At 42.0% G+C, this 25,816-nt stretch overlaps 1 protein-coding gene across 1 annotated transcript in view; it reads left to right on the top strand.

The window, feature by feature from the left end:
• Positions 1-25,816, top strand: part of SCLT1 (sodium channel and clathrin linker 1) — a 295,900-nt gene that overhangs the window by 126,168 nt on the left and 143,916 nt on the right. Inside the window, exons 9-11 of the mRNA XM_089672201.1 lie at positions 6,926-6,991; positions 18,263-18,333; positions 21,702-21,792. Of these exons, the coding sequence (XP_089528327.1) occupies positions 6,926-6,991; positions 18,263-18,333; positions 21,702-21,792 (228 nt within the window). The remainder of the gene's footprint in view (positions 1-6,925; positions 6,992-18,262; positions 18,334-21,701; positions 21,793-25,816) is intronic.

Below are 25,816 nucleotides of genomic sequence, written 5' to 3'. Positions count from 1 at the left end.
CTCAGATGGACAAAACACTGAACAGGGGATGTTCCTACCAAGCTTGTCACACATTGTAATGATCAATTCACACCTCAGACCTCTCCCACCCTTGGAAACAAAAGATATGTTAATGACCATTCACACCTCAGATTCCTCAGGAAGACCCCCTGCCAGGTGGCCTTAATGACTCACTCCACCAGACACCTTTCCCACCCTTGGAAACAAAAGAATTGTTAATGAGCAACTCACACCTAAGCTAATTTCAACACATACTGCTGTCTCTGCTTCTACTGTGTGTATTTGTCTGAAACAGTCTGAAATAGTTAATAATTTACCACTTTTCAGTGCATTCTGGGCATTTGAAAGGTTCTCCTGTGCTTATCTTTAAAAAAACACTTCTAAACGCAAACGCACATAAACACGCATAAATGCGTTATGCAAACGCTGCTAAACAGATGATTTTAACCTACATTTTCCAGCAGTCAGTTTCCATCGTTCAGAAGTGTCCCGTGTACATGAGGCCTAAAGCTGCACTCCAGACAGATGTACAAGGCACAGGATAATGCAGCTCTGAATTCATCAATACATCTAGGCCCATAGATAATTTTTTTTTTCAACTGTCAAACTGCAAAAGCAACACAAGATGGTGCCTCTTGCACTGCTAAGTAAGGTGTGCAAAATTATAAGTCTCCTGGCTGTGAAAAAGAAAGTGTGGCGTGCGCAGCTCATATGGCGTGCGCAAATATTGGGTGTGGTTCTCATTGTGCTGAATACTGGCCATGGCTTAACGGGACACAGAGTTCAGGGTTCTGTAGTAAGTGATGCAGAGTTCAGGGTTCTGTAGTAAGTGATGCAGAGTTCAGGTTTCTGTAGTAAGTGATGCAGAGTTCAGGGGTCTGTAGTAAGAGATGCAGAGTTCAGGGGTCTGTAGCAAGGGATGCAGAGTTCAGGGGTCTGTAGTAAGTGATGCAGAGTACAGGGGTCTGTAGTAAGGGAAGCAGAGTACAGGGGTCTGTAGTAAGGGAAGCAGAGTTCAGGGGTCTGTAGTAAGGGAAGCAGAGTTCAGGGGTCTGTAGTAAGGGAAGCAGAGTTCAGGGATCTGTAGTAAGTGATACAGAGTTCAGGGGTCTGTAGTAAGTGATGCAGAGTTCAGGGGTCTGTAGTAAGCTAGAGTATCTTGAAATTATTTATAGTTGGACAACGCAAGTCCATCCAGGCGCAGGGCTTTCCCAGATTTCATATTTTTAAGGTCAAGATTTGAATTCTTCAGTAAAAATGGGTTCCTCTAGTTCCTGTATTGCCTCGTCTGACAGATGTGGCATCCCCTAGATACTGGGAAATGGCAGAATGCATCTGAGAGGAAGATATCTGGGGACCAGAGGACTTCACGTTATATATTAGTAGGATCTAAAGAGGTTTACTTTTATTAACTAGACTGCATCACAAAGTTCAGTGATGCCAGTCAGTGAATATCAATGTGTTTATGGATGTTTTTGTCTTTATCAAATTATTGAGAAGGACTGAGTAATAATTAGGCTGCTCTTTAATGTGATATTAAATTATCCTGTATAAGCAGCACACAGGCTGAAACCGTGTAATCAATAAAAAGTATATTCTGGAAATGTGGTAGTTGGAGTTTTTATCACTGTGACAAAATTATCACCGCATGTGCAGATCGAACATTCATAATGAAGCAATCTTCCCTTAGCTTTCAAAGTCTCAGATACATCTTGCTTAGTTTTGTTTATGTGCAATACATTTGGTGGAAAAATGAACAGATCATTGTTATAATTCTTTACCCTTTATTTCATTTTATTGTGAAAAGAGCAGTGATGTGCAGTAACCTATAGCAAACAATAGTCCAATTTCAGCACTGTATCTAAGCAGATCATTTCCTGATTCTATGGGTTACTGAAAGTTGCATGCTACTCCGTTTCCTTTTTTGCAGCTTGAAAGGCTATATATCCTATGTAAATAGTTTAAACATGTTTGTATGACCCTTTCAGAAGGTTTTTAGAACTAAGGATTATTGAAACGCCATTTGCATTCTTTGCCATGCTTACCTGCATTTCTGTGTTATCATTTCATTAAAGGCCTCTAGATTAGTTTATAACTTCAGTTGCACATATTTATGGATCTTCTGATCTTTTTCGAGATGGATGGAACTGTGCTTACATATCATTGTGCCCTTGTCACTCCATGATTGATGATGCCCTTTAATAAAGCTCCACTCCATCTGGGGAGATTTACTAAAACTGGTGCAAACAGAATCTAGTGCAGCTGTGCATAGTAACCAATCAGCTTCTTCAGCTTGTTCAATTAAGCTTTGACAATAACACCAAAAACTGGTTACTTTGGTACAAACCAAATCTGGTGCAGAAGTGCAGTTTTAGTACATTTCTCTCATTGTATCATGTCAGAAAGTGCTAATCAAGGAGGCATACAGTCTGCTTTTTATGGTTACATAGTTTGTCAGACCTCAGTCTATTTAGTTCAACCAATAGAAAAAAAATAGAAAACCTTTTATATACACAATTCTGTACCCACAGTTGAAGGCAAAAAAACCTATAAAATATATAGTATGTATATATATATATATATATATATATATATATATATATATATATATGACCTATAAAATATATATACAGTTTGCTCCAGGGGGGAAAAAAATTCCTTCCTGATCCCCCAGAAGACAATTGGACAATTGGACCTATAAATGTTAATATTCAGTTATATTTTGTGCATTTAGAAATACATTCAACTTTTTTTTTAAAAAAAACAATCTAATGAGCTGGCCAGAGTCTATGCCACATTTTCACAGCTCTTACGGTGAAGAAGCCTTTCCTTATGTGGCAGTTAAATCTCTTTTCCATCAAGCATGAAGAGTGCCCCCGTGTCGTTTATAATGACCTTAAAGTCAGATAATTTGTAAGCTTGAAAAAAGACACATCCATCCAGTTCCATCTATGTGTGTGATTTTTATTCTAACAGTAAAGGACAGTTTCCTCAATCTAACGTTAACCTCCTTTCTGTTACCTTCTTGAAGGACCTTAGAGTAAACAGTTTATCACACTTACTGGAGTCACCTTTGATATACTTGTACATTGTAATCATATGCTCTCCAGAGTGAATAACTGTAGTCTATGTAATCAGTCCTTATATCTGAGGTTCTCCACCACCTTATTAATTTTGTTGCCCTTCCATGAGCTCTTTCTAACTCAGCAATATCTTTCCTGAGGATTGATGACCAAAACGAAACTGCATGTTCAATATGAGACTGAAGCAGTGTTTGTAAAGGGTTCCCCCCAAAAAAGGGGGGAAAATGTCAGTGCGTCTTATGGAGCGAATGAAAAGCGGCCGGTCTGGTATTTCTGCTGCCACCATGTCCGAATATCGGGCCGGCCGCTCAGCTCTTCTCTCCTGCAGGACCTTACTGTTCCTCGCTCCAGCGCTGCAGTCTTCCCACGGCGGATTCTGTAAGAGCCGGGTGCCCACTGCGCATGCGCGAGAAGCGCTGCGCTTTGTGAATGGTCCGGTGTCTTCTGGGACACATGACAGGTCCCAGAAGGCTCCGGGCCATTCACAGAGCACAGCACTTCTCACGCATGCGCAGTGGGCACGCGGCTGTCACGGAAGCCGCCGCGGGAAAAAGAAGGAAGGACAACTCTGCGGAAGTGGGAGCGGGTACCTGTCAAATTCAGGTACCCGTTCCCCCTCCTTCCCCAAAGGTCTGCAGTCTCTGGTAATCTCCTTTACTGTCTGCAGTCTCTGGTCATCCCCTGCACTGTCTGCAGTCTCTGGTCATCTGTACTATGTCCACAGTCTCTGGTCATTCCCTGTACTATGTCCACAGTCTCTGGTCATTCCCTGTACTATGTCCGCAGTCTCTGGTCATTCCCTGTACTATGTCCGCAGTCTCTGGTCATCTCCTGTACTGTGTCCGCAGTCTCTGGTCATTTCCTGTACTGTGTCCTGAGTCTCTGGTCATCTCCTAACTGTGTCCGCAGTCTCTGGCCATCTCCTGTACTGTGTCCGCAGTCTCTGGCCATCTCCTGTACTGTGTCCGCAGTCTCTGGTCATCTCCTGTACTGTGTCCGCAATCTCTGGCCATCTCCTGTACTGTGTCCGCAGTCTCTGGCCATCCCCTGTACTGTGTCCGCAGTCTCTGGTCATCTCCTGTACTGTGTCCGCAATCTCTGGCCATCTCCTGTACTGTGTCCGCAGTCTCTGGTCATCCCCTGTACTGTGTCCGCAGTCTCTGGTCATCCCCTGTACTGTGTCCGCAGTCTCTGGCCATCCCCTGTACTGTGTCCGCAGTCTCTGGTCATCCCTGTACTGTGTCTGCAGTCTCTGGCCATCCCCTGTACTGTGTCCGCAGTCTCTGGTCATCTCCTGTACTGTGTCCGCAGTCTCTGGTCATCTCCTGTACTGTGTCCGCAGTCTCTGGTCATCTCCTGTACTGTGTCCGCAGTCTCTGGCCATCTCCTGTACTGTGTCCGCAGTCTCTGGCCATCTCCTGTACTGTGTCCGCAGTCTCTGGCCATCTCCTGTACTGTGTCCGCAGTCTCTGGTCATCCCCTGTACTGTGTCCGCAGTCTCTGGTCATCCCCTGTACTGTGTCCGCAGGCTCTGGTCATCCCCTGTACTGTGTCTGCAGTCCATTGGTTCAGAATATTTTTTTTCTTGTTTTTCCTCCTCTAAAACCTAGGCGCGTCTTATGGCCAGGTGCGTCTTATGGAGCAAAAAATACGGTACTTCTTTATCTCTGGAATATATGCCCTTTTTAATGCATGAAATTATTTTGTTCGCTTCGTTAGCTGTGGCTCTGTATTACATGCTGTTGCTAAGTCTGTGATCTATAAGCACCCCCAGATCCTTTTCCATCACTGATTCTCTCATTGGGGCCACACCTTATGTATAATTTGCATGTGGAACCACTTTACAACTATACAGACCGCAAACAGTAAATAGGAGAGATGGTTTTATATTTCGTGGAAATAGCAAAAAGCAGAGTGCTGAGGTTAATACCAAGTGAAAAACACCTTTAATAAAAGCAGCAAACTTACATGTCAGAATTCACCAATCCGCCAGTAAATAATGGCAGAGCGGGTTGAAACACCAGACCTGATCTGCTGAAGGTACACAGAGGCAATAAATGGCTGCCAAACATGCAGCAGCAGCAGGGGCTCCAATGGGACAGCAGATAGTGTGGATAAAAAGAGCTGGTGGCGTCTCCAGCCACACTGTGAGGATGTCAGAATCCTTAGGTGATGTCAGGAGGGGCAACCATAATGCATTTCAAGGGTCTCAGTCCCTCACAATGTGGGCTGCAAATTCAAAAATAGTGCAGGAACTTCTTTCCTGTGTGTCTCTGGGCACGGCAGCCCATTCAGATGAATGGGCTCTCATTCCCGGGAAAATTGGTGTGAACCCAGTCTTTAAGCAGTTCTAAAGGCAGAATACATTAAGGTGAAAAATCTTCAGTGTGCAGATTCTCCCCAGTCCCACTAATACATACCTGAGCCTGATCTTGTGCTGTGCACAGGAGCAGCAGCTCTCCCAGGTCTCTTCCTCTGCATTGGCTGAGACACAGCAGAGAGAGCAATTTGCCCCCACTGCTGTCAAGCACAGCCAGTGAGGAGGGGGTGGCCCTGGGCCACGCTCTGTGTGGCATGTAGACACACAGAGGTGGCTTGTGAGCAAGCACGCATGAGTTCCCCCAGAGCATGCCACTTGCTCTGGGGTACTCAGCAGGGGGGAGGGGCCAAGAGCGGGGGGGGGGGGGGGGGCAAGAAGAGGACGACCACTGCACAGGACAGGTAAGTATGACATGTTTGTTACTTAAAAAAATATATAAACCTTTAGTATCACTTCCTTCAATGTACTTTTTTTTAAGTTTGGTTATATGTATAATAATTTATTACTGCATTATTGTAAAGTGATACTAAACAATAGACTTATTTTTCAAAAATAATCCATACACATTCACCACTTAATTGCCCTGTAATCTATTTTTCAATATATCAATTCTTACTTTGTTTTCCGCCTCCTTGTAATGTCCTCTATGAGCTTCCAAACCTCTCCTTTTCCCCCGACTCCTGTTTCTTTGAAATAAGCAGTGCATGTTCGTTGCAGTCATGTCACATTACAGATCCTGTAGTCTGTAGTCTCAGGAGTGAGAGCGAGGATGGCTACGCTCTTACTTACAGTGGAACCATGAGAATGAACAAAGCCACCTTCAAACATGAAGCTGGATCACAGCAGCAAAAAAATGGCTTTGGAGGTTTGGAGAGCTACTGCTGAGAACAGTAAATGTTACTTTTCTGAGTTAAGAATTTATTCTTGAATAAAATATATTTTTTTCAAACCATAGTTTAGTGTCACTTTAAGTAATGACAAAGTTAATCCCAAATAAACATGCCTGTAGCCGAAATGTGACATTTTATGGCCCATAGGGGGATGTACAGGTGTGATAAATGAAATGGTTAAATAGAATGATTACACTGAACAATACACTGTTGCCATTCTGCTAAAGTTTTGTGCCAACCTGAGAACTTTTACATATTATATACAGTGTACACATACAAATACTTTTTTACATCATTGATGAAACCCCATGCAACTTGCAAATGTGTATGTCCTCACACCTACCAAAACACATGGTACTGCGAGATATTAAAAATCATGCCAGCACTGTGTTTCACGCACAAAGGGCAGCCCTTTAAAATTATGGGATGCTCCAAAACATGATGTGTGGGAATGCACAAAAAGGCACACATGATTTGACACACCTCATGGTGTTTTTTGTTTTATTTTAAATAAATGTTACTTGTATTTCAGATTCACAAATTCTGTATGTTATCTTTTTGTTAATAGTCTCTGTTATCTACAGCATGAAGGCAACTTTATGCTCACATCCATTTTACTTCATTTTTTTTAGGAAGAGATAGCAAAGCTCCAGCAGCTAACTAAACAACTTCATGGAGCTCATGAAAAAGTGGAACTGGTAAGCAAAATGACTGCTTCATAAAGGCTGTAATGACCATGATGTGTGAAATGTAACAGAAAGGATGACTGAACGTGCAGTGCTAAACTGTCAGTGCGTTTTACTGAGGTATGAACAGTACAAATTTTAGGGCCCATTACAAGCTTTTCTTAAGGCAAGAGTAATGGTGTATTGAAATCACAGGTTACATCTATTTTGGTATTGAGTATGCTTCTATCTTCTAAAATTTGAAGGGGCGGTAAATAAGCCATCAAGGTTTTAGCTGGCCACTTTTTCCAGGGATGTGAAAATCTATGTCCAGACCATTTATCAGGTGTTACAAAAAATTCTATCTTGGATGTTATAGTTGATAAGGCAATATTATGTTTTTTTTGTTTGTTTTTTATTGCATTTGAAACAGTCATAATTTTAAAATCTTTTCAGGGAATTAAAGTTATTGTAAAGCTTTGGATTTTTAATAATGAACATGTTATACTTACCTGCTCTGTGCAATGGTTTTCCACAGAGTAGCCCAGATTCTCCTCTTCTCAGGTTCCCCCACTAGCACTGTCCACTCCTCCCCCTGCCGAGTGCCACTATAGCAAGCTGATTGCTCGGGGGGCAATCATGTATGCTCGACTCCGAGCCGGCTCTGTGTTTTCATTGATACACACAACGCAGCTCAACCCCAACCCCTGCTCCCTCATCACTAGCTGTGATTGACAGCAGCAGGAGCCAATGCTATATTTACCTGATCTGTGCAATGGTTTTGCACAGAGTAGCCCCGATCCTCCTCTTCTCTGTCCGCCCACCAGCGCTGTTTGCTCCTCCCCCTGCTGAGTGCCCCTATAGCAAGCCACTTGCTATGGGGGCACTCATGTATGCTCACTCCTGACACTGCTCTGTGTTCATTTAACACACAACGTGGCTCAACCTCCTCCCCATCCCACTGCTACCTCTATGTCCAATAAGGAGAGAGAGAGAGCAACTGCTTTTGGGCACATCGCTGGATTCAGATCGGGCTCAGGTAAGCCATACCCAAGCTTCCTGTCAGAGGTGGTTTGTACCACATTACCTAAGCAGGCTGACCTGTATCAGATCTATTTGCCCCACCTTTTATTTTAGAGTGAAGCAGAATAGATGTTAGAGGGTTCAGTTAAGAGAGAGTGGCTATGTTCCTTCACCTTGGTCCCACTGTATGGAACCAAAAAAAGTAGCCACCCTCTCTTGCTTGCCTTTAAGATGGACTATGAGATTTGTAGTGTGCATAGAGAAATGCACATGACCACAAATAGTTTGCTCTATTCGTTCCAAACAAGTGTAAGTGAGGGGAAAAGGTGACATTTGAGAGCTCACAGAGAAACAGAGTAAGAAATTATTTTGATCTATCAATAACAGGCCCATTAAGTACTGTATTTGTACAGTATGGATCATTTTTAGAGAAAAATGGTATTGTTTACTTTTCTCTCCTTCACCTAACCTCCTTCCTAACCTAGAACAAAAAGAAAAACATATAGAAACACATTGGAAGGAAAAAGTGCAATTTCTGCATGGTAACACCTTCGTCAGCAACATGTTGGACACTGGTAGTTACATATTAATATTATAATATGGGCAGCACAGTGGCTAAGTGGTTAGCTCTTCCGCCTGGCAGTACTAGGGTCGCCGATTCGAATCCCAACCACGGCACCACCTGCCTGGAGTTTGTATGTTCTCCCTGTGCCTACGTGGGTTTTCTCCGGGTACTCCAGTTTCCTCCCACACTCCAAAAATATGCTGGTAAGTTAATTGGCTCCTGTCTACATTGTCCCTAGTATGTGTGTGTATGAATGGAAGTTAGGGACCTTAGATTGTACACCCCTTGAGGGTTAGGGACTGATGTGAATGTACAATATATATGTAAAGCGTTGTGTAAATTGACGGCGCTATATAAGTACCTGAAATAAATAAATAATATGTACACCTCAATATGCCAATGAGCCATGGAAGCAAAGAAAAGAGGAGGATCAATCAGACATACACTGTATGATCACAGTAATCCTTAAAGGGATTTTGGGGCAGCTGCAACTATCTAGTGCAGATCACTCTGGGAGGTCTAAAGAGTGAATGGGATGCAAAAGGGTTCTCTGGTTGCACAAGGTGGAGATGATGCCTCTCCAAATTGTCCAGTCAGACAGCACTAGACATGTGTGATTTATTTTGTTACAAATCTAATTTTTCGATATTCAGAAATTCGGATGTATCTGAATTTCTGAATCACAATAGTAATGAATTTCAATAAACTCTAATGAAACAAATTATCCAAATTTGAAATTGAATGCAAATTCGTAATGGAAAATATTGCAATACATACAGTAATGTATAAAAGGGAATAGGATGATGATTCCTACTTAGGCTGCTTTATACAATACAATAGAACAGAATAGAATATAGAAAGAATAAAACAGAATAAAATATACAAAAATAGAATAAAACAGAATAGAGGAGAAAACAAAGAAATAGACTAAAACTAAGCAGAATAGAATTATTATTATACAGTATTTATAAAGCGCCAAAGGGTTTGATCAGCTCTGTACAATAGCGGGGGGGACAGAACATGAGACAAAACAGTACAATACAATACACGAGGGGTTCGAGGGCCCTGCTCTTACGAGCTTACAATCTAGGAGGGAGGGGATAGTGGTACAGGAGGAAGTGGCTGTGGGGGATGGAGTGGTAGGAGGAGTGGAGGAGATCGGTTGTTAGGTGTGGGTGGGGTAGGCTTCCCTGAAGAGATGGGTTTTCAGGGTGCGCCTGAAGGTGAGTAGGGTAGGTGATAGTCTGATGGATTGGGGTAGGGAGTTCCAGAGGATGGGGGAAGTCCTGGAGAAGTCCTGCAGTCGGGCGTGGGAGGAGGAGACCAGGGAGCTGGAGAGTAGGAGGTCCTGTGAGGAGCGAAGGGCACGGGTGGGGTGGTATTTGGGTATCAGGTCAGTTAGTTTGGGGCAGCGTTGTGAATGGCTTTGTATGTCAGAGTTAAAACAGAATGTAATAGAAAAGTAGAAAATAGAGTAGAAAAGAATATAAAAAATAAAACAGATTAAATTAGAATAGAATAAAATAGAATGAATATAGCCATCTTCCAAAATTCGAATTTCAAATCGATAAATTTGAAAATAAAGAATATAGGAAACGAATATCAAACACAAATCATTCTAGGATAGTGAATATGATGAAATTATTAACTTGACGAACCAATCCAAAACTAAGCATATTTTTCATTGTTTACATCTCTAGAGAATTGTTGTCTATCTGTCGATGCAAGACATGAGACCCAGAACACCGCTGTGATCACTGTAGTAGTGGCGACTACTACAGCGATTCTCCACTTCCACCGCATTCCCATAGGTATGGCATATGTATAATGCCATTGGTCCAAGCTGGACCTATATAACTATGCAATAAAATCCATACTTGAAGTTTGGCTTTAATACATATTTATCCACAAAGTGTTTAATAATAGATCAATCCATACACCTAAGCACAAGGTACACCTTTGATGATAATGAGAATTTGCGTGCTGTGAAAATGAATCACATTGCTGTATGGTTCATTTTTGCAACTTACTATAAACTCACTAGAACTTGTATAATACAACTGCACGATGTCAGTCAAGCTCTGTTTTTGCTTTCTGCCACCCCTTTTTCAATTATTATAAACTAGGATGAATGAAATAATTGAGGTTAAAGCTGCTGTTAGTATCATTAGCTTTCTGAATTAACTTTCATTTCTTGGCAGAAGGAGAGCCATCAAGGTGATTCAGTTATGCAGTGACTGTGCCTGATTAGTTGGCCGCAGGAGCTCTAAATCATATACAGCTTTCCATGCTTCTCCCTTACCTTAGTTAATTTGAATTGTGGATGTGTTAGAATTTGTTTGGATGTCATGAAGGTGAAGGGTGTATTGAAACTCGGCACATACTATAGTATTGTGCTTCCTTGAGCAAAGAATAATGTGTGTAAGGAATCTTCTTGCGCTGCTTCTCTAAACCAGTAATGTACAGTAGGCCTCTTGTCATATGGCTTCACATAAGAAGACACAAACCAACCACAGTGAATGGCCATTTAATTATTTATATGCCTTAGTTAAATATATACAATATATTCCCAGCGCTTAGAGACCCACTCCCCTAATGAGCATCTCAGGTGACTCAGCAAAAAGAGCTACTGCCGGACGCAGTGGTGAGTTCCCATCCTGGTCCTGACAGTTATACTGAGCAGCCAGTTTGTAGGCAGGTGTACCATGCCTTCATTAAAAGACTATAGATTATAGTTTGACACTTCAATTCTTCTTTTCATTCATGATGTCAGGATCTGTTTACAACCACAGCTCACAGTATTAGAAAATGTTCAACCAGTCTTCTATTTTTCCATAGGACTGGAACTATGTGAAAAGACAATGAGGTTAAGCATAACATACTCCTAGGTGGACAGTTCCTTCAGGTGATAGCAGAGACTCCAAAGAGACTACCTGAAAGAGCTAGGTACAAATGAATATCTTAACAAAATACACAAAACATTCCTACACAATAATCCTGTGAAAAGAATATAAAGTATCACGTCTGTGGAAGCCACTGTCCCAAACTAAGCAGCGAATGAAAAACAAAGGAAAATGGCATAAGAAACAGATATCAAAATACACTTTATTGAATCACACGGTAAAAAAAAAACTTAAGCTGGGCATGCATTATACAATTTTCTTTAAATTTATCTTGAACTATGTAGTGTAAGGGCCTGCCTGATTGCATACAAATTGAAAGTGTTTAGGTTTGATCTCATACTTTATAGTTTTGGTAAATCTAAAGGAAAATTGTATAATGTATGGCCAGCCTTAAAGATAAATTCCAGGTATGGTATATTCTTACATAGGTACATTGTGGTCCACCATTCTCAGAATGGCACTGTTGCATAGCTGCTGACCGCCTGTGTTCAGAATTCATTAGGCCAGCACTGGACCCGAAAGCAAATGAAGATCACTGGAGTGGTGGTGGCTACTTCAGTGATTTCCAGCTTCCAGGGGCATTGGCCAGGTATGGTATATACAAAGTTACATTGGTCCAGGCTTTGTATAAAATATCCTTACTTGGAATTCATCTTTAAATGTGAGCCACAACCTAAAACTATCTCATTCTATAATTAAAATGTTGTGAAAACATTGTCACCCCCCAGACCACCCTGCATCTGAACACCAGCATACATCAAAGAGTTAAAGCTGAACTCCAAACAATTTTTTTCCCCATTGCAATGTGTCTGTGCCCGCACTGCATGAGTTAACTGCTTGTTTACGTGTTGGGCAGTGGTCTCAAAACTGCGGCCCTTTGCATACTTTTATCTGGCCCTTGGGGTACTATTCCTCCCACTGATACAAGGCACAATTCCTCCTACTGACACCAACACTGAGGCAATAATTCTTGTACTAATACCAACAGTGGGGCACTTTTCCCCCCACTGACACCAATAATGGGGCACTATGCCTTCCACCAACACCAACTATGGGGCACTATTCCTCCCATTGACACAAACGATGGGGAGCTAAGCCTCCCTCTGATACCAATGATGGGGCACTATGCCTCCCTCTGATACCAATGATGGGGCACTAATATTTTGCCTAATACCAAAGAAGGGACATTGTTTACTCCCACTAATGCCAGGACTTTGTTTCCATTCTCATTGGCCACGTTACCGCCCCCCTAAAGTCTGTAGCACAGTAAACCAGCCCCTTTGTTTACAAAGTTTGGAGACCCCTGGTCTAGGCGATTGAAGAACCAGGATATACTCGCCTAATCCACCGATCCCCCTAGGTAAAGACGGGTCCCTCCTGCCCCTCAGCGGTCTAGTGGTCTTGTGCTGTGGACTGTTTCTGTCATCATCATGTCCATAGACTGGCTCTGGACAAGAGGACAGCAAGAACAGTCCACCACTGGACATAGGGAAGTGACGTTTTCTGAAGGATCAGGTGAGTATAGGCTCTGTGTTCACCCCTAGACAAAACAAGCAGTTAACCTATGCAGTGTGGGTACTTCTCCACTGCATGGGGAAACATTTTTTTTGCCTGGGGTTCTGCTTTAAGGCAATCAAAAACAAAGGAAGCACACTACCAAAATAGGGAAGCACACAGCATGTTAGCATGAATGTTACAACTTTGCAGTGTGCAAACGGTCCATGTCAGCATGCAGGCTGGGTAAGCATGTCACCACACAAAATACTCCACAGACTAATGAAAATCAGTTGTATAGAGATTGAGCATGAAACAAGGAGTGAATATGCTTTATTTGTATTTCACACGTATAACTGTAAATGGCACCTGAAGATGAAATTGTGGCTAATTAGAGCACACTTCCCTGTAATTGAGCTGTGAAAATAGAAGCAGCCATGGACTACAGTAGTATCATCACTATAATAACCGCAGACTATGAGCATGCAAATGTCAGTTCCATGTTAATAATAGCTCCAAAGAACATGCATATCCCGAGGAGGAAACAACAGGCTTTGACATGGAAATAAAGCAACAACACAGCCAGAAGCATAAATGCAGGTATCCACTACAGATGAGAACTTGCCATGTGGGAACAGACTGATATAGTAAAGCTCTATTTCCAGCTGCTATGGTAATTTCACAGCATCAAGCTGCCCTGTTGGATAGTGAAGAAAGTTCAGCTGATTAGACTCACAGTTCCCCTGATACACAGGGTTAACAACCATCCAGGTGCATAGCCATGCACAGCGCAATAATCCCGCTCCAGCAACCCCTCAGTAGCATTCCCATCCATTATTACTGAAAATCCCATTTAATGGAAGGAGAGAAAAAAACTTATACTATTCAAAAATGTTGCATGATGATGGTTTAAAGTATATAGCTCTTCATTAGAACATTTCACTCCTGTCTCTCTGCAGAGTTCTTGAACCCATTGTGATACAAATAAGCTGTGAGTTGGGATAAACATTACTTGAAAAAAAAAAATGTATATATATTATAAGTCTGATTATGTTGTTGTACTAGTCGCACCACTCCTAATAACTGTCTCTGTGCAATGTAAAATTATGAAGTATTATTTTGCTGTGCAATTTGCTTCCACATTGCATGATGGTGTTGGGTAGCTTAGATAGAAACTAAAGGCAAACTTTTTTCTTTTAGCACAAAAAAAGGGCAACCGTCCCAACCTATAAACCAGCCTTAGCAGTAAGGTGCACATGGAAGGGCAATGCACATCACAAACAAAGGATATCCGAGCAACCAGCCAGCCTGCAAAACAACCAATTTGGCCTTGTCTAACAGTTTGTGTTAAAAACAGAGGGTTTTGTTTGCACACATTTGCAAGTACATGCGTAAGCCACAGTTCTGCGTCAAGGGTCCGCTGTATACTGTGGACCTAACTCTAAAATTTCCAGAGCCTCCATAGTAGGAGCACATATATCATTGGATAGGTTAAGGGCAGGCTTGCCTGGAGGAGCCCATCCCTCCTCAAAGGTACAGGGACGCAAGTGTCGCCCAGCTATAGAAAAATTACACCAAAGGCATCCAGTGTATCCCTGCATCCATATTAGCCAATGGCACAAAAAATGGCAACCATCCCAACCTATAACCTACCTTGGCAGTAAGGTGCACATGGAAGGGCAATGCACATCACAAACAATGGATTTACCAGCAACACTTACCAGTCAGCCTGCAAAACAACCAATTTGGCCTTGTCTAACAATTTGTGTTAAAAACAGAGTTTTGTTTGCACACTTTTGCAAATACATGTGTAAGCCACAGTCCCACATCAAGGGTCCTCTATATACTGTGGACCTAACTCTGACATTTCTAGAGCCTCCATAGTAGGAGCACATATTGTATATCAATGGATAGGTTAAGGACAGGCATGCCTGGGGGAGCCCATCCCCAAAACCTTTCTGTTAGATTTGGATAAAGTGGTGAGGGTTTAGAACTGCTGTTGGGTTTTTGTTGCTGTCTGTTTTCTCTGTTAGGGAGATTTACTCTTTCTAATTGTCCTGATCAGCATTGTGTACAAAAATGGAGTGGAAATCTTTCAGTGGCGACATTTCTGGTGACAACTAAGAGGCAATTTTGCTCACATTGGAAAGATGTCCTCCCACTTCCTACTAAGCCTACAGGACAGGAAGTGAATGGAAATCTTTGTCTTAATGAAACACAGATGGCAAAAAAGCTGACCTTGTTTTTAACCCTCCCGTACTGTATCCAAAATGAAAACAAAAAAAGGTTTTGGGTTTAGATAATGCTATCATAGTACGTTTCAGTTTTTTTTTTTAAACCTATGTAACTATGGTGAGTTAAAGCCGAACTTCAACTTTTGATAAGCTGGCCCACTATGCCCCTCACTGACATGGGAAGCCGCTGCATGTGCTATATAAACTGTTTGTAGTTGAGACTACATACAGCACTGTGTTCCGAGTGTGAGCCTAGACCTTCCTTTCTCAGACCTGGAACACAATAGAATCTGTCTGAGCGGCGCTCAGCGAATTGTAGAAAGCAATGAACACAGTGCTGTAAGCTGTATGAAGCCTCAGCTATATACAGTTTTTACAGCACAACTAGCGACTTCACATGTTAGTGATGAACTATGTAAAGTGTAACAAAAGCTGGACTTCAGCTTTAAATCTTGTTGCTGTACTGTGGAATTTCCTCAAGTGAACTTTCCTCAAGTGAACTTTGCTTAATGTGTGCTGTGTGGTGGTAGTATTCTTTGTATGATGTTGTGAGTGCAATACACTTTTTGTCACTAGTATTACATATTTAATAATAGGCATGAACTTTGCACTTTTATAATTTTCATAACAATAGCCTAATGAGGTCTTTTCCTTGACCTCGCTGCTTCCTTATGAATGTAATGTGCTGTTCTAATATCTTTTCCAAGACCCTTTTTATGAGCTGTCTTTTTGCATTTTTAATATGGTCTTGTTTAATAAGCAGTACAAGCAGAAACGAGTACAACTTAAAGTGGTTGTAAACCCTTCCATATATACAGAAAAGTGACTGGCCTCAGGTGATACACAGAGATGTAACAAATCCTCTTACATATGTTGTACCTGTTTATCTGCAGTTTTCTCCTCTCTGCGTCTTTTTAAAGTCAAGAATTTATAAATCTTGCCTGAGCTGTCAGAAAGAAGGGGGCGAAGAACTGAAATTACACACTGCAGAGCCCAGTGTGGATAGCTCTGAGAACCACCTCACTGACAACAACTTTCTCGACCCTTTACATTCTGGCTTTCGCCCTCTGCACTCCACTGAAACTGCCCTACTAAAACTTTCTAATGACCTACTAACTGCAAATACCAACGGCCACTATTCAATACTCCTACTACCCGACCTCTGTGCGGCTTTTGACACGGTTGACCATCCCTTCCTCCTCAAAAAACTACACTCTTTTGGCCTCAGCGACTCCACTCTCTCCTGGTTCTCCTCTTATCGCAGCGCTCCTTCAGTGTTACCTATAACGCTGCCACCTCCTCTTCACTCCCTATCTCTGTAGGGGTCCCTCAATGTTCGGTCCTTGGACCCCTTCTCTTCTCCATCTACACCTCCTCCCTTGGTCACTTGATAAACTCCCACGGCTTCAATTACCATCTCTATGCTGATGACACGCAAATCTCTCTGTCTACCCCTCACCTCACCCCTTCAGTTTCCACAAGCATCGCAAACCTACTAAGCGACATATCGGCTTGGATGTCACTCCACTTCCTCAAACTCAACCTGTCTAAAACTGAGCTCCTAGTATTCCCCCCTGCCTGTGCTACCTCCACTGACTTCACCATAAATATCAATAACACCATCCTCAGTCCATCCCCTCATGCCAGGGTACTAGGTGTAATCCTAGACTCCCATCTGTCCTTCCAGCCCCAGATCCAATCGCTGACAAAATCATGTAGACTTCACCTCTGCAACATCTCCAAGATACGACCGTTCCTAACCCCGGAAACCACTAAGCAATTTATTTACTCCCTGGTTATATCACGCCTCGACTACTGTAACTCCCTCCTCATTGGCCTACCTCATCGCAGGCTATCCCCTCTCCAGTCTATCATGAACGCAGCTGTCAGACTCATCCACCTCACAAACCATTCTGTATCCGCCACCCCTCTCTGCCAATCCCTCCACTGGCTCCCAGTTGCCCAACGGATAAAATTCAAAACACTAACAATGACATATAAAGCCATCCACAACACTGCCCCAGTTTACATAACCGATCTTATCTCTAAATATCACCCAAACTGTACACTCCGCTCCTCGCAAGACCTCTTACTCTCTAGCTCCCTTATCTCCTCCTCCCATGCTCGTCTCCAAGACTTCTCCAGGGCGTCACCCATCCTCTGGAACTCCCTACCCCAATCTATCAGACTCTCACCTACTCTACTTGCCTTTAGGCGATCACTGAAAACCTATCTCTTCAGGGAAGCCTATCCCGCCCTCTGTTAATTCTGGAATCCTCTACTCTTCCAACTACTCCATCCCCCACAGTTACTACCTACTGTACCATTCACCCCTCCCTCCTAGATTGTAAGCTCCAAGGAGCAGGGCCCTCAAATCCCTCTTGTATTGAACTGTATTGTTACTGTATTGTCTCCCACTATAATGTAAAGCGCTGAGCAAACCATGGGCGCTATATAAATCCTGCATGATAATAATAATAACTGATTGGAGGGAAGGGACACCCCCCCCCTTCACACAGCACACAAAAACAGAGCTGAGGTTGTCAATTTGCTGGAGATCCCTCCTCTGTCACCTTTTTTTCCTCTTATTAACAGGAAAACTGGTTGAAAGTGACTCATGCAGATAGTAGAGGAATGGGACATAAGGCAAAAATGAAAGTGCTGTGGATAGAGACAAGTACACACCATAGATGGATATGCTTTGTTCATATTTCATGTCTGAGGTTTACAACCACTTAAAGTAACCCATAGCAGCTAATCAATATTCACTTAACTAAAGCCAGGTAAGTACAATAGATTCTGGTTGGTTACTGTGTGTACTGCACAGTTGCCCACACAAATTTACATACTATCAGGAAATAAGAAAAAAGCCTGGCAAATGCTGTCTTATGTCTCTAGGTAGCTAGACAATTCTTCAATTAGACACTTTGATAAGTGAGACCCAGAATACAAAATGCAGTTTTGTAACCAATCAGAATTTAGTTTGAAAAACTAGATTGCTATGGAAAGTTCATAAATAAACATAACCAAACCTGATTTCTCAAAAGCTTTATATTCTAAAATTTTTATTTTTGTCTTTCTTAAGACAAACCATCAGTTTCTACATACCGTGAATGAACAACAAAAAGAAAATGACCAGCTACAGAAGCAGCTCAGGTACCACTTGTGTGTTTTGTTTTGTTATGTGTATGTACAGTTTATTTTCATAAGTGGTAATTTTTAAATCATCAAGGTAATCCAGCAAAATAGAGTACTAGTAACCATTATGATAGACAACGGTGTGTTTAGTAACCCAAAACCACACAGCGCTACAGAAAAATCTAAAGTGTTAAAATGTGTACCAATAAATATATATATATATATATATATATGTGTGTAATATATATATGTATATATATGTGTGTGTGTGTATATATATATATATATATATATATATGTGTGTGTGCATATAACTGTATCTAGGTATGTGAATATATAAAACATTTTGTCTATTCATTGCTGCTACCTTACTATCAAATATCACCAACACGTGAACTAAAGATGATCCACTATAAGTGCATCTCCACCTCACTGGTAGCTCTGTGAAAACGCCAAATATCACAGCATGATATAAATAGCATTTAATTTAAGCAAAATCCTCTTCTTTTAATGTGGAAACAAAATGTGCAAAAAATAAGTGAGAAAAGTCCTTAAGTGTCCATATAAAACTCTAAATAGGTGCTGCTTTCCTTCCTGGAGCGTCCACCACACACTAAATGTGCTCATGCAGTGCCTCTCCCTTTGGATTACAACTCACCAGATGAATACATCAACCATTCTCATGACCGACATATCTTGCTTAAAGAACTCCACCATTCCTCCTGGCATCAAATCCTTAAATCACTTCTATCTCTGACTCAGTTACATATTGAAAAGAAAAAGATAACCTCCAATAGTATAGTAACCCATGCAAACAATATTTATTTATTAAAAAGCCACATACAAAATGTATATTAAAAACAGCTCATCTGATGGTGCCATAATATGTTGTGCATATTAGCTCTATGTAATCACCACCCTCAGAACAATTGGGCTCAGACACCACGTCACTTCCAGTTCTGAGATATATGCCACTTCTGGTCGCCGCGTAATCATGCCCTGACATGTTCGTCACTTCTAACTTCATCTTCGTGATTTTATGCATGAGGACTTCTTTACATTTAGGCTACTTTCACACTGATTCACAGCAAAAACACATAGGCGTTTTTACCACGCTTTTGCCGCGCTTTCTGAGTTTTTTTAAAGGATACATGACTTAAAAAGTGCACCAAAAACGCTTCTCAGAGGCGTTTTTCAGGCGTTTTCCATTGATTTCAATGGGAAGAGGCATTTTTCTGGCTTTTTTTTATCTCACCAAACTAGTCCCAAAGATGCTGCAAGGAGTTTTTACACCGCACCACACGTGCAATGCCTCAGTTTGAAAACATACATAGATATACCGGCACATACATAGGGAAGCATTTTTCTTTTCAGGAGCTTTTTTTAATGCAAAACCACTTCAGAAACTCCTCAGTGTGAAAGTAGCCTTAACCACTTCCCGTCCAGCTGTTGTATATAAACGGCCGGACGGTGACAGTGCAGGGGTGGGTGGCCATTTATAAATGGCCTTCCTGCCCCCTGCTTGTGCACGTTCCCTGGGAGCGCGCAGCACTGCGATCCGGTGCCCGCTATGTCCTCCGGACACAGTGGAACACCGATTGGTGTACGGGACCTCTGTGCGAGGTCCGGATCATGTGGTCACTGATTGGCCAATCAGTGATCACATGAAGAGTAGTAAGCAAGATGTCACTTCTGACATCATTGCTTACCACGTGTGAAATCTGTGAATGATCACAGAGGTCACATGGTAAAAAGCTATTCACAACAGCCTTGAACCATGTGACAAGCTGTGACCAATCACAGCTCACACAGTTTTTCTCAATGGCTGCAAGAATACAGCCAGAGAGAAGCAGAAATTATTGCTTTTACAGCCTTTATGGGTGTAAAAGCAATCAGTGTAAAAAAATCTTCATAGCCCCCCACAAGTAGTACAGTGTCACCATGGTGACACTGTACTGCTAGGATGACAGTATGTAAAAAAAAAATGCATAAATAACCATATAAAAAAAAAATAAAAATGTAAAAAAAAAATGTTTTATTTATTATTTTTGGTTATAAACTAATTTGGGTTATTTGTTTTTTTTTACTAAGATAACTGAATAAATTTTGGCCAAGATTTATGAAGTAAGATTATTTATTTGCAAAATGTTATAAGAAAAACACTTTTTTTTCAAAATGTTTGGACTTTTTCATTTATATAGCAAAAAAATAAAAATCCCAGTGGTGAATAAATACCACCAAAATAATGTTTTATCTGTCTCAAAAAAAATGCTAAGAAATTCATACAGGGTACAGTGTTGCATGACCATGCAATTGTCAGTCAAAGTGTGATGGCGCTGAAAGCTGAAAATTTGCCTGAACAGGAAGGGGGTAAAAGTGTCCAGACTTGAAGTGGTTAAAGTGTTACTAAACCCACAACAGAAAAATCAGTCTGTAGATGCAGTAAAGCATGCTGGTTATACACTCACTGTGGAACCTAAGGGGTTAATCCTCTGCATTGTGTAAAAAGGCCTTTTGATCCTGTCTTCTCTGTTCAAATGTCCACGTCTTATCTCCTGATAAGACAGACTGAACCGTAGCCATTCTGCACTTGCTCAGTTTAGTGTGCATTGCTAGAGAGTTTTTTTTTTTCTTGGTAGAGTGCATGTGATCAGCACAGGGCCAATGAGCACTGTCCAGACAGAGGTCAGGGGTTTTGCATCCTCCTAGAGCAGAAAGAAAACTCCTCCTACAAGCTTTAACTTGTGCTCTGCTGTACACTGATAGAAGTCACAAGACTGCTCTAACTGCTGATGAGAAAAGGTATTTAGCAGTTTATATTTACTAAAATAATTGCACTTCCATGTTCTGTGTACTATGGGAGACCAGATATAGTGAATGCAGGGTCCTGAGTTTAGTAGCACTTTAAATACAAGGTATTAGTTCCATTTCAAGTCTGGCATTTTAGGAATTAAGGTACAGATTTGTTTTATCAGCGTGATGTGAGATGTTAACATCATCCCTGTGATAGGTTTACCTTTCAAGAGTAAGGAAAGGTTAGACCTTTAGCACTTTAATGTTATTTATGTCAAGTTGTGATATTTGCAGTTTTCACAGCACTACCAGTGAGGTGGAGAAGCACTTATAGTGGATCATCTTTAGTTCACATGCTGGTGATATAATGATGTGTTTAAGACTATAAACTAGTATGTGCAGTCCTTGTAGTATAACAATTCTAATAACATTTTACAAACTTTTATTTATGGCCATTATATTGTCTGTCATCAAAGATATCTTTCACACAATGTTGTGATTTATGAGTTTGTTATAAAGTACTGCACAAAAGCATTTTGACTGTATGAATATGTATCAGTAGCTCCTTTATTTAATCTAATATGCATTGACAGACAAGCAAAAGTGGACTTAAAAGTAGCAACCATGAAGGTTGAAGAACTGACTCAAATAACGGAAGCTCTAGAGGACCAAGCAAAAAAAAGAGTAAGCATGCTTTCTGTTTCTTTTTTTTCCTTTAGCTGTATATGGTGATTGGTCATGGTATGTTATACTGTAAGCTGGTAATACTGATAAAGTGTAATTTTATCTTTCAGTACATTTTGTTAGACATTGGACAATTCTTTGCAAACTAGTTTGCAAAATTACATTAAAACAAGCCCTCACAGATATCTATAGCTGCAGGCACCTTGGAGTAATTTATCCTCAAAGGTCTGAGAAAACTATATCACTTTCACTCTCATTTGTTTTCCTCAGTAGACCCTTGTGTTCTTCTCCAGTAAGTTGGCAACCTGACGGCATTCTACTTTCTAATGTAAACACAAAGCAGGTACACAGGTAGGGGGTGGGGAGAGCAGAATTAAAACACTGAACTTTACTGAATCTACTGTGAAATTTCCTCCTCAGAGATTGGTTTTTCAGGTTTTCAGAGGCTGCTTGATGATTATTCTCTCTGTGCCCCCTGTGCTGCCGGGTTGTATGGAGTCCTGTATAAGTTTCCTTTACATGCATGCTCCTACTCTGTACTCCGAATCTATGTATAGTCGCTCAGAGCGCCACACACAGCCAGCGAGAGAGGGAAACACAGAGGAAAAGCCACACTTCTCCTCAATCACCACTTTTTATGGAGGAGGCACAGAGAGAATTGGCATCAAGCAGCATGGCTGGATGACAAATGAAGGAAAAAAAATATATTTTAGATTTAAGGAAAAAAAATTAATTTGGTTCCACTTTAACTAGTTGCCGACCACAGATAGCAGAATGACAGCTGCACTGCGGCCGGACAGCTCTGGGTGGATGTCATATGACGCCCTCCCAGAACGCACTCTCCTGCGCCCTCAGGGGCGCACACCTGGTGATCTCTGTGATCGCCGTGTCCTACGGACACAGCTGATCACGTGATGTGGTAAAAGGCCAATCACAGCGGCCTTTTACCATGTGATCAGCCGTGTCCAATGACATGCTAATCACAGGGAAATGCAATTGCAGGTTCTGGGCTGCACTTTCCTCACGCTGTCAGAGCAGAGAACCGGCAGTTGTCAGAGCAGGGATCTGCACCAATCATCAGGGCACTGATGATCAGTGTCCAACAGTGCCACCCACCAGTGCCCAGCAGTGCCCACCACCTGTGCCACCCACCTGTGCCTAGCAGTGCCACCCACCTGTGCCCAGCAGTGCCACCCACCTGTGCCCAGCAGTGCCACCCTCCTGTGCCCATCAGTGCAGCCCAGCAGTGCTGCCAGTCAGTGCCACCAGTCAGTGCCCATCAGTTGTGCCAGTCAGTGGCCAGCAGTTGCGCCAGTCAATGCCCAGCAGTGATGCCAGTCAGTCCCACCTATCAGTGCTGACTATCAGTACCCATCATCAGTGCCACCTTTCAGTGCCGCCTATCAGTGCCCTTCAGTGCTGCCTATCAGTGCCCATCAGTGCCACCTATCAGTGCCCATCAGTGCTGCCTCATCAACGCACATCAGTGAAGGAGAAAAATTACCAGTTTGCAAAATGTTATAGAAACAAAGAAACTTTTTTTTTTGAAAGTTTTTGCACTTTTTTGTTTATAGCGCAAAAAGTAAAACACCCAGTGGCGATTAAATACCACCAAAAGAAAGCTCTATTTATCAGAAAAAAATGATAAAAATTTCATTTAGGTATAATCTTGCATGACCGCGCAATTGTCATTCAAAGTGCGACAGCGCTGAAATCTGAAAATTTGCCTGGTAAGGAAGGGGGTATAAGTGCCCGGTAGGCAAGTGGTTAAGGATGAAGTATTTTACAGTAGAATTCTTGTGGCATTGGATTAAGTACAGATCTGTGGGGGGGAATTGATGGTTTAGGCTAGGGCATGGGGCAAATAAACATGTGGAAATGATTCTAAAGCTAAATTTTTTTTCTTGCCATACCTAGCTGTTCTGTGCAACAGAGCAACCCCGATTCTCCTCTTGTTGGGTCCCCCATCGCACTGCTGGCTCCTCCTCCCCACCGAGTGCCTCCATAGCAAGCCACTTGTTATGGAGGCACTTGTGCAGGATCACTCCCGAGCCTCGCTGTCTGTGTCTACTGACGCGGACAGCGGGACTCAGCCCTACCCCACTCCCTTGTCACTAGCTATGATTGACAGCAACAGGAGCCAATGGTTCCCACTGCGGTCTCTAAGCCAATGAGGGAGAGAGCCTCTGCTCTTGTGCACACTACTGGATTCAGAGTGGGCTCAGGTAGGTATGGGTGGGGGCTGAGGGGAGGAACTGTATGCAGAAGGTTTTTTTACCTTGGTGCATAAAATGCATTAAGGTGAAAAAAAACTTCTGCCTTTATAGCCGCTTGAACTTTGTCTGACAGGGAATGTATTATTTAAAAATGTAATCCTTGTTAGGAATATGTAGATGTCTGAATTCCCCTAGTCTGACCACAGTTCTACTTTAAACTAAATATGCTGATAATCAGGCCTATTGTGGAGTAACTCTAATGTTCCCACCTGTAGCTTCCCATGTTGGCAGTCATTTTGCACTTTTCTTCTGTTTAATCTAAAAATTTGAGTGCACAACATACAGCCCGATCTGGTTCTAGCAGCAGGTTCGGATTATCTGCAGTTATACCTGCCCTATTTCACTTTCTTTTTATTAACATGCTGGTTTTATGTTGTTAAATTGTTTTTATTGGATTTTCAATAAAGAAAAAAATTTTAATTTAAAACATTTTACAAGCACATACTTCCTGCTCCTATTTTACATGGTTTGTTTAAAAATTGCATATTCAAAATCCATCAGAATGATTTTAGTGATATATACATAAGAAATTTGATTTTCTTATACAGCAGACAGGCTCCTTTAGATCTTGACCATCTGGTCAGGCCTTCCAGGTGAGTACATTGGCAAACAAAGCTGCTAGGACAGCCCATATAACCCCTTTCTCTTCCAGCAAACCTGTTTTTTCTAGTGTCCTTAGTTTTCTATCTTGTATTTCTGTTATTACTGGACTGAAGAGTACATTTGCTTCTTCAAATGGACAAGTCCCTTCTGTCCCTGGCTGCATCATTGTCAGTGCAGCAATTTGATTACTGCTTTTGAATTAGCACCCTTCTGCAGCACCTCGGGAACTGTAACCTTTACCAGGTTACAGCCTTCAGTCGCAGGACACAGGACAGCTGTACCCCCTTCTGCTTTGTGGCAACAGTCAAGGTACTGATTAGGGTTGTGTGTACTCCTCGGGGGATACTTTCCCCACTCACGGTGGATGTCAGACAGAATAGGAATGGGGAGAGGGGATAGCCCAGCAAGCACTGTGCACAGGGCCATGAAGAGAGGTTATTCAAGGTTCCTCTCAAAACCCTGCACCTGGGTTTTTGGATCATGAAGTCTCCATTTATCTCAAGTGCTCCACATTCCTCCTTTTTTGGCCTCTATGGCAGACCTGAAGGGGACAATCTCTACCCTGATAGAAACAGACACACAAGGTGTAAGCCCCCCCCCCAGTGGTTTCCACCTGCTAAGTCACTGTCTGACTCATCAATCACAGCAGGACTGCTTCCCAATGAAGATGAGGTGGCGGGGGGGTGTGATGAGAAAGTGTAAGGTGAATCCTAGAAGTCTGAACACTTCTGGGAGGATGGACATTTTCCTTCTATCTCTCTGAAACTTAAAGAGACTATTAAGGCTATGGTGGACACGGTGGGTTCCTGCTTGATGCGAGACCCAAGACCAGCAGTATGGGATCTCTTCCCAAATCTAAGAACCTACTAGGTCCCTTAAAATTCACCCAATAATACGGGATGTACTGTTTGAGGACTGGCCGTGGCCAGACAAAAAGTGTCCAGGCCTCCGAGAATGTTTTGCACAGCAGTACCTAGTGAAGGAGGCCTATCACAAAAAATAAAAACTTCCAGTAGTGGATCTGGCTTTTTCCTGACCCAACAAATCCCTTACAGGGAGAATGTCCCAGATTTCAATGATCCAGTGCACAAAATTTTTGAGGCCCTTCTCAAAGTCTGTTTTGTTCTGTTGAGCTTAGCCATGCA

Source organism: Staurois parvus, unplaced genomic scaffold (assembly GCF_062004578.1).
Source record: "Staurois parvus isolate SC_StPar_1 unplaced genomic scaffold, SC_StPar_1.0 ptg000122l, whole genome shotgun sequence".
NCBI classification, from domain to species: domain Eukaryota; kingdom Metazoa; phylum Chordata; class Amphibia; order Anura; family Ranidae; genus Staurois; species Staurois parvus.
Note: the sequence above shows the minus strand (reverse complement) of the source record. Positions and strands in the feature narration are given on the sequence as shown.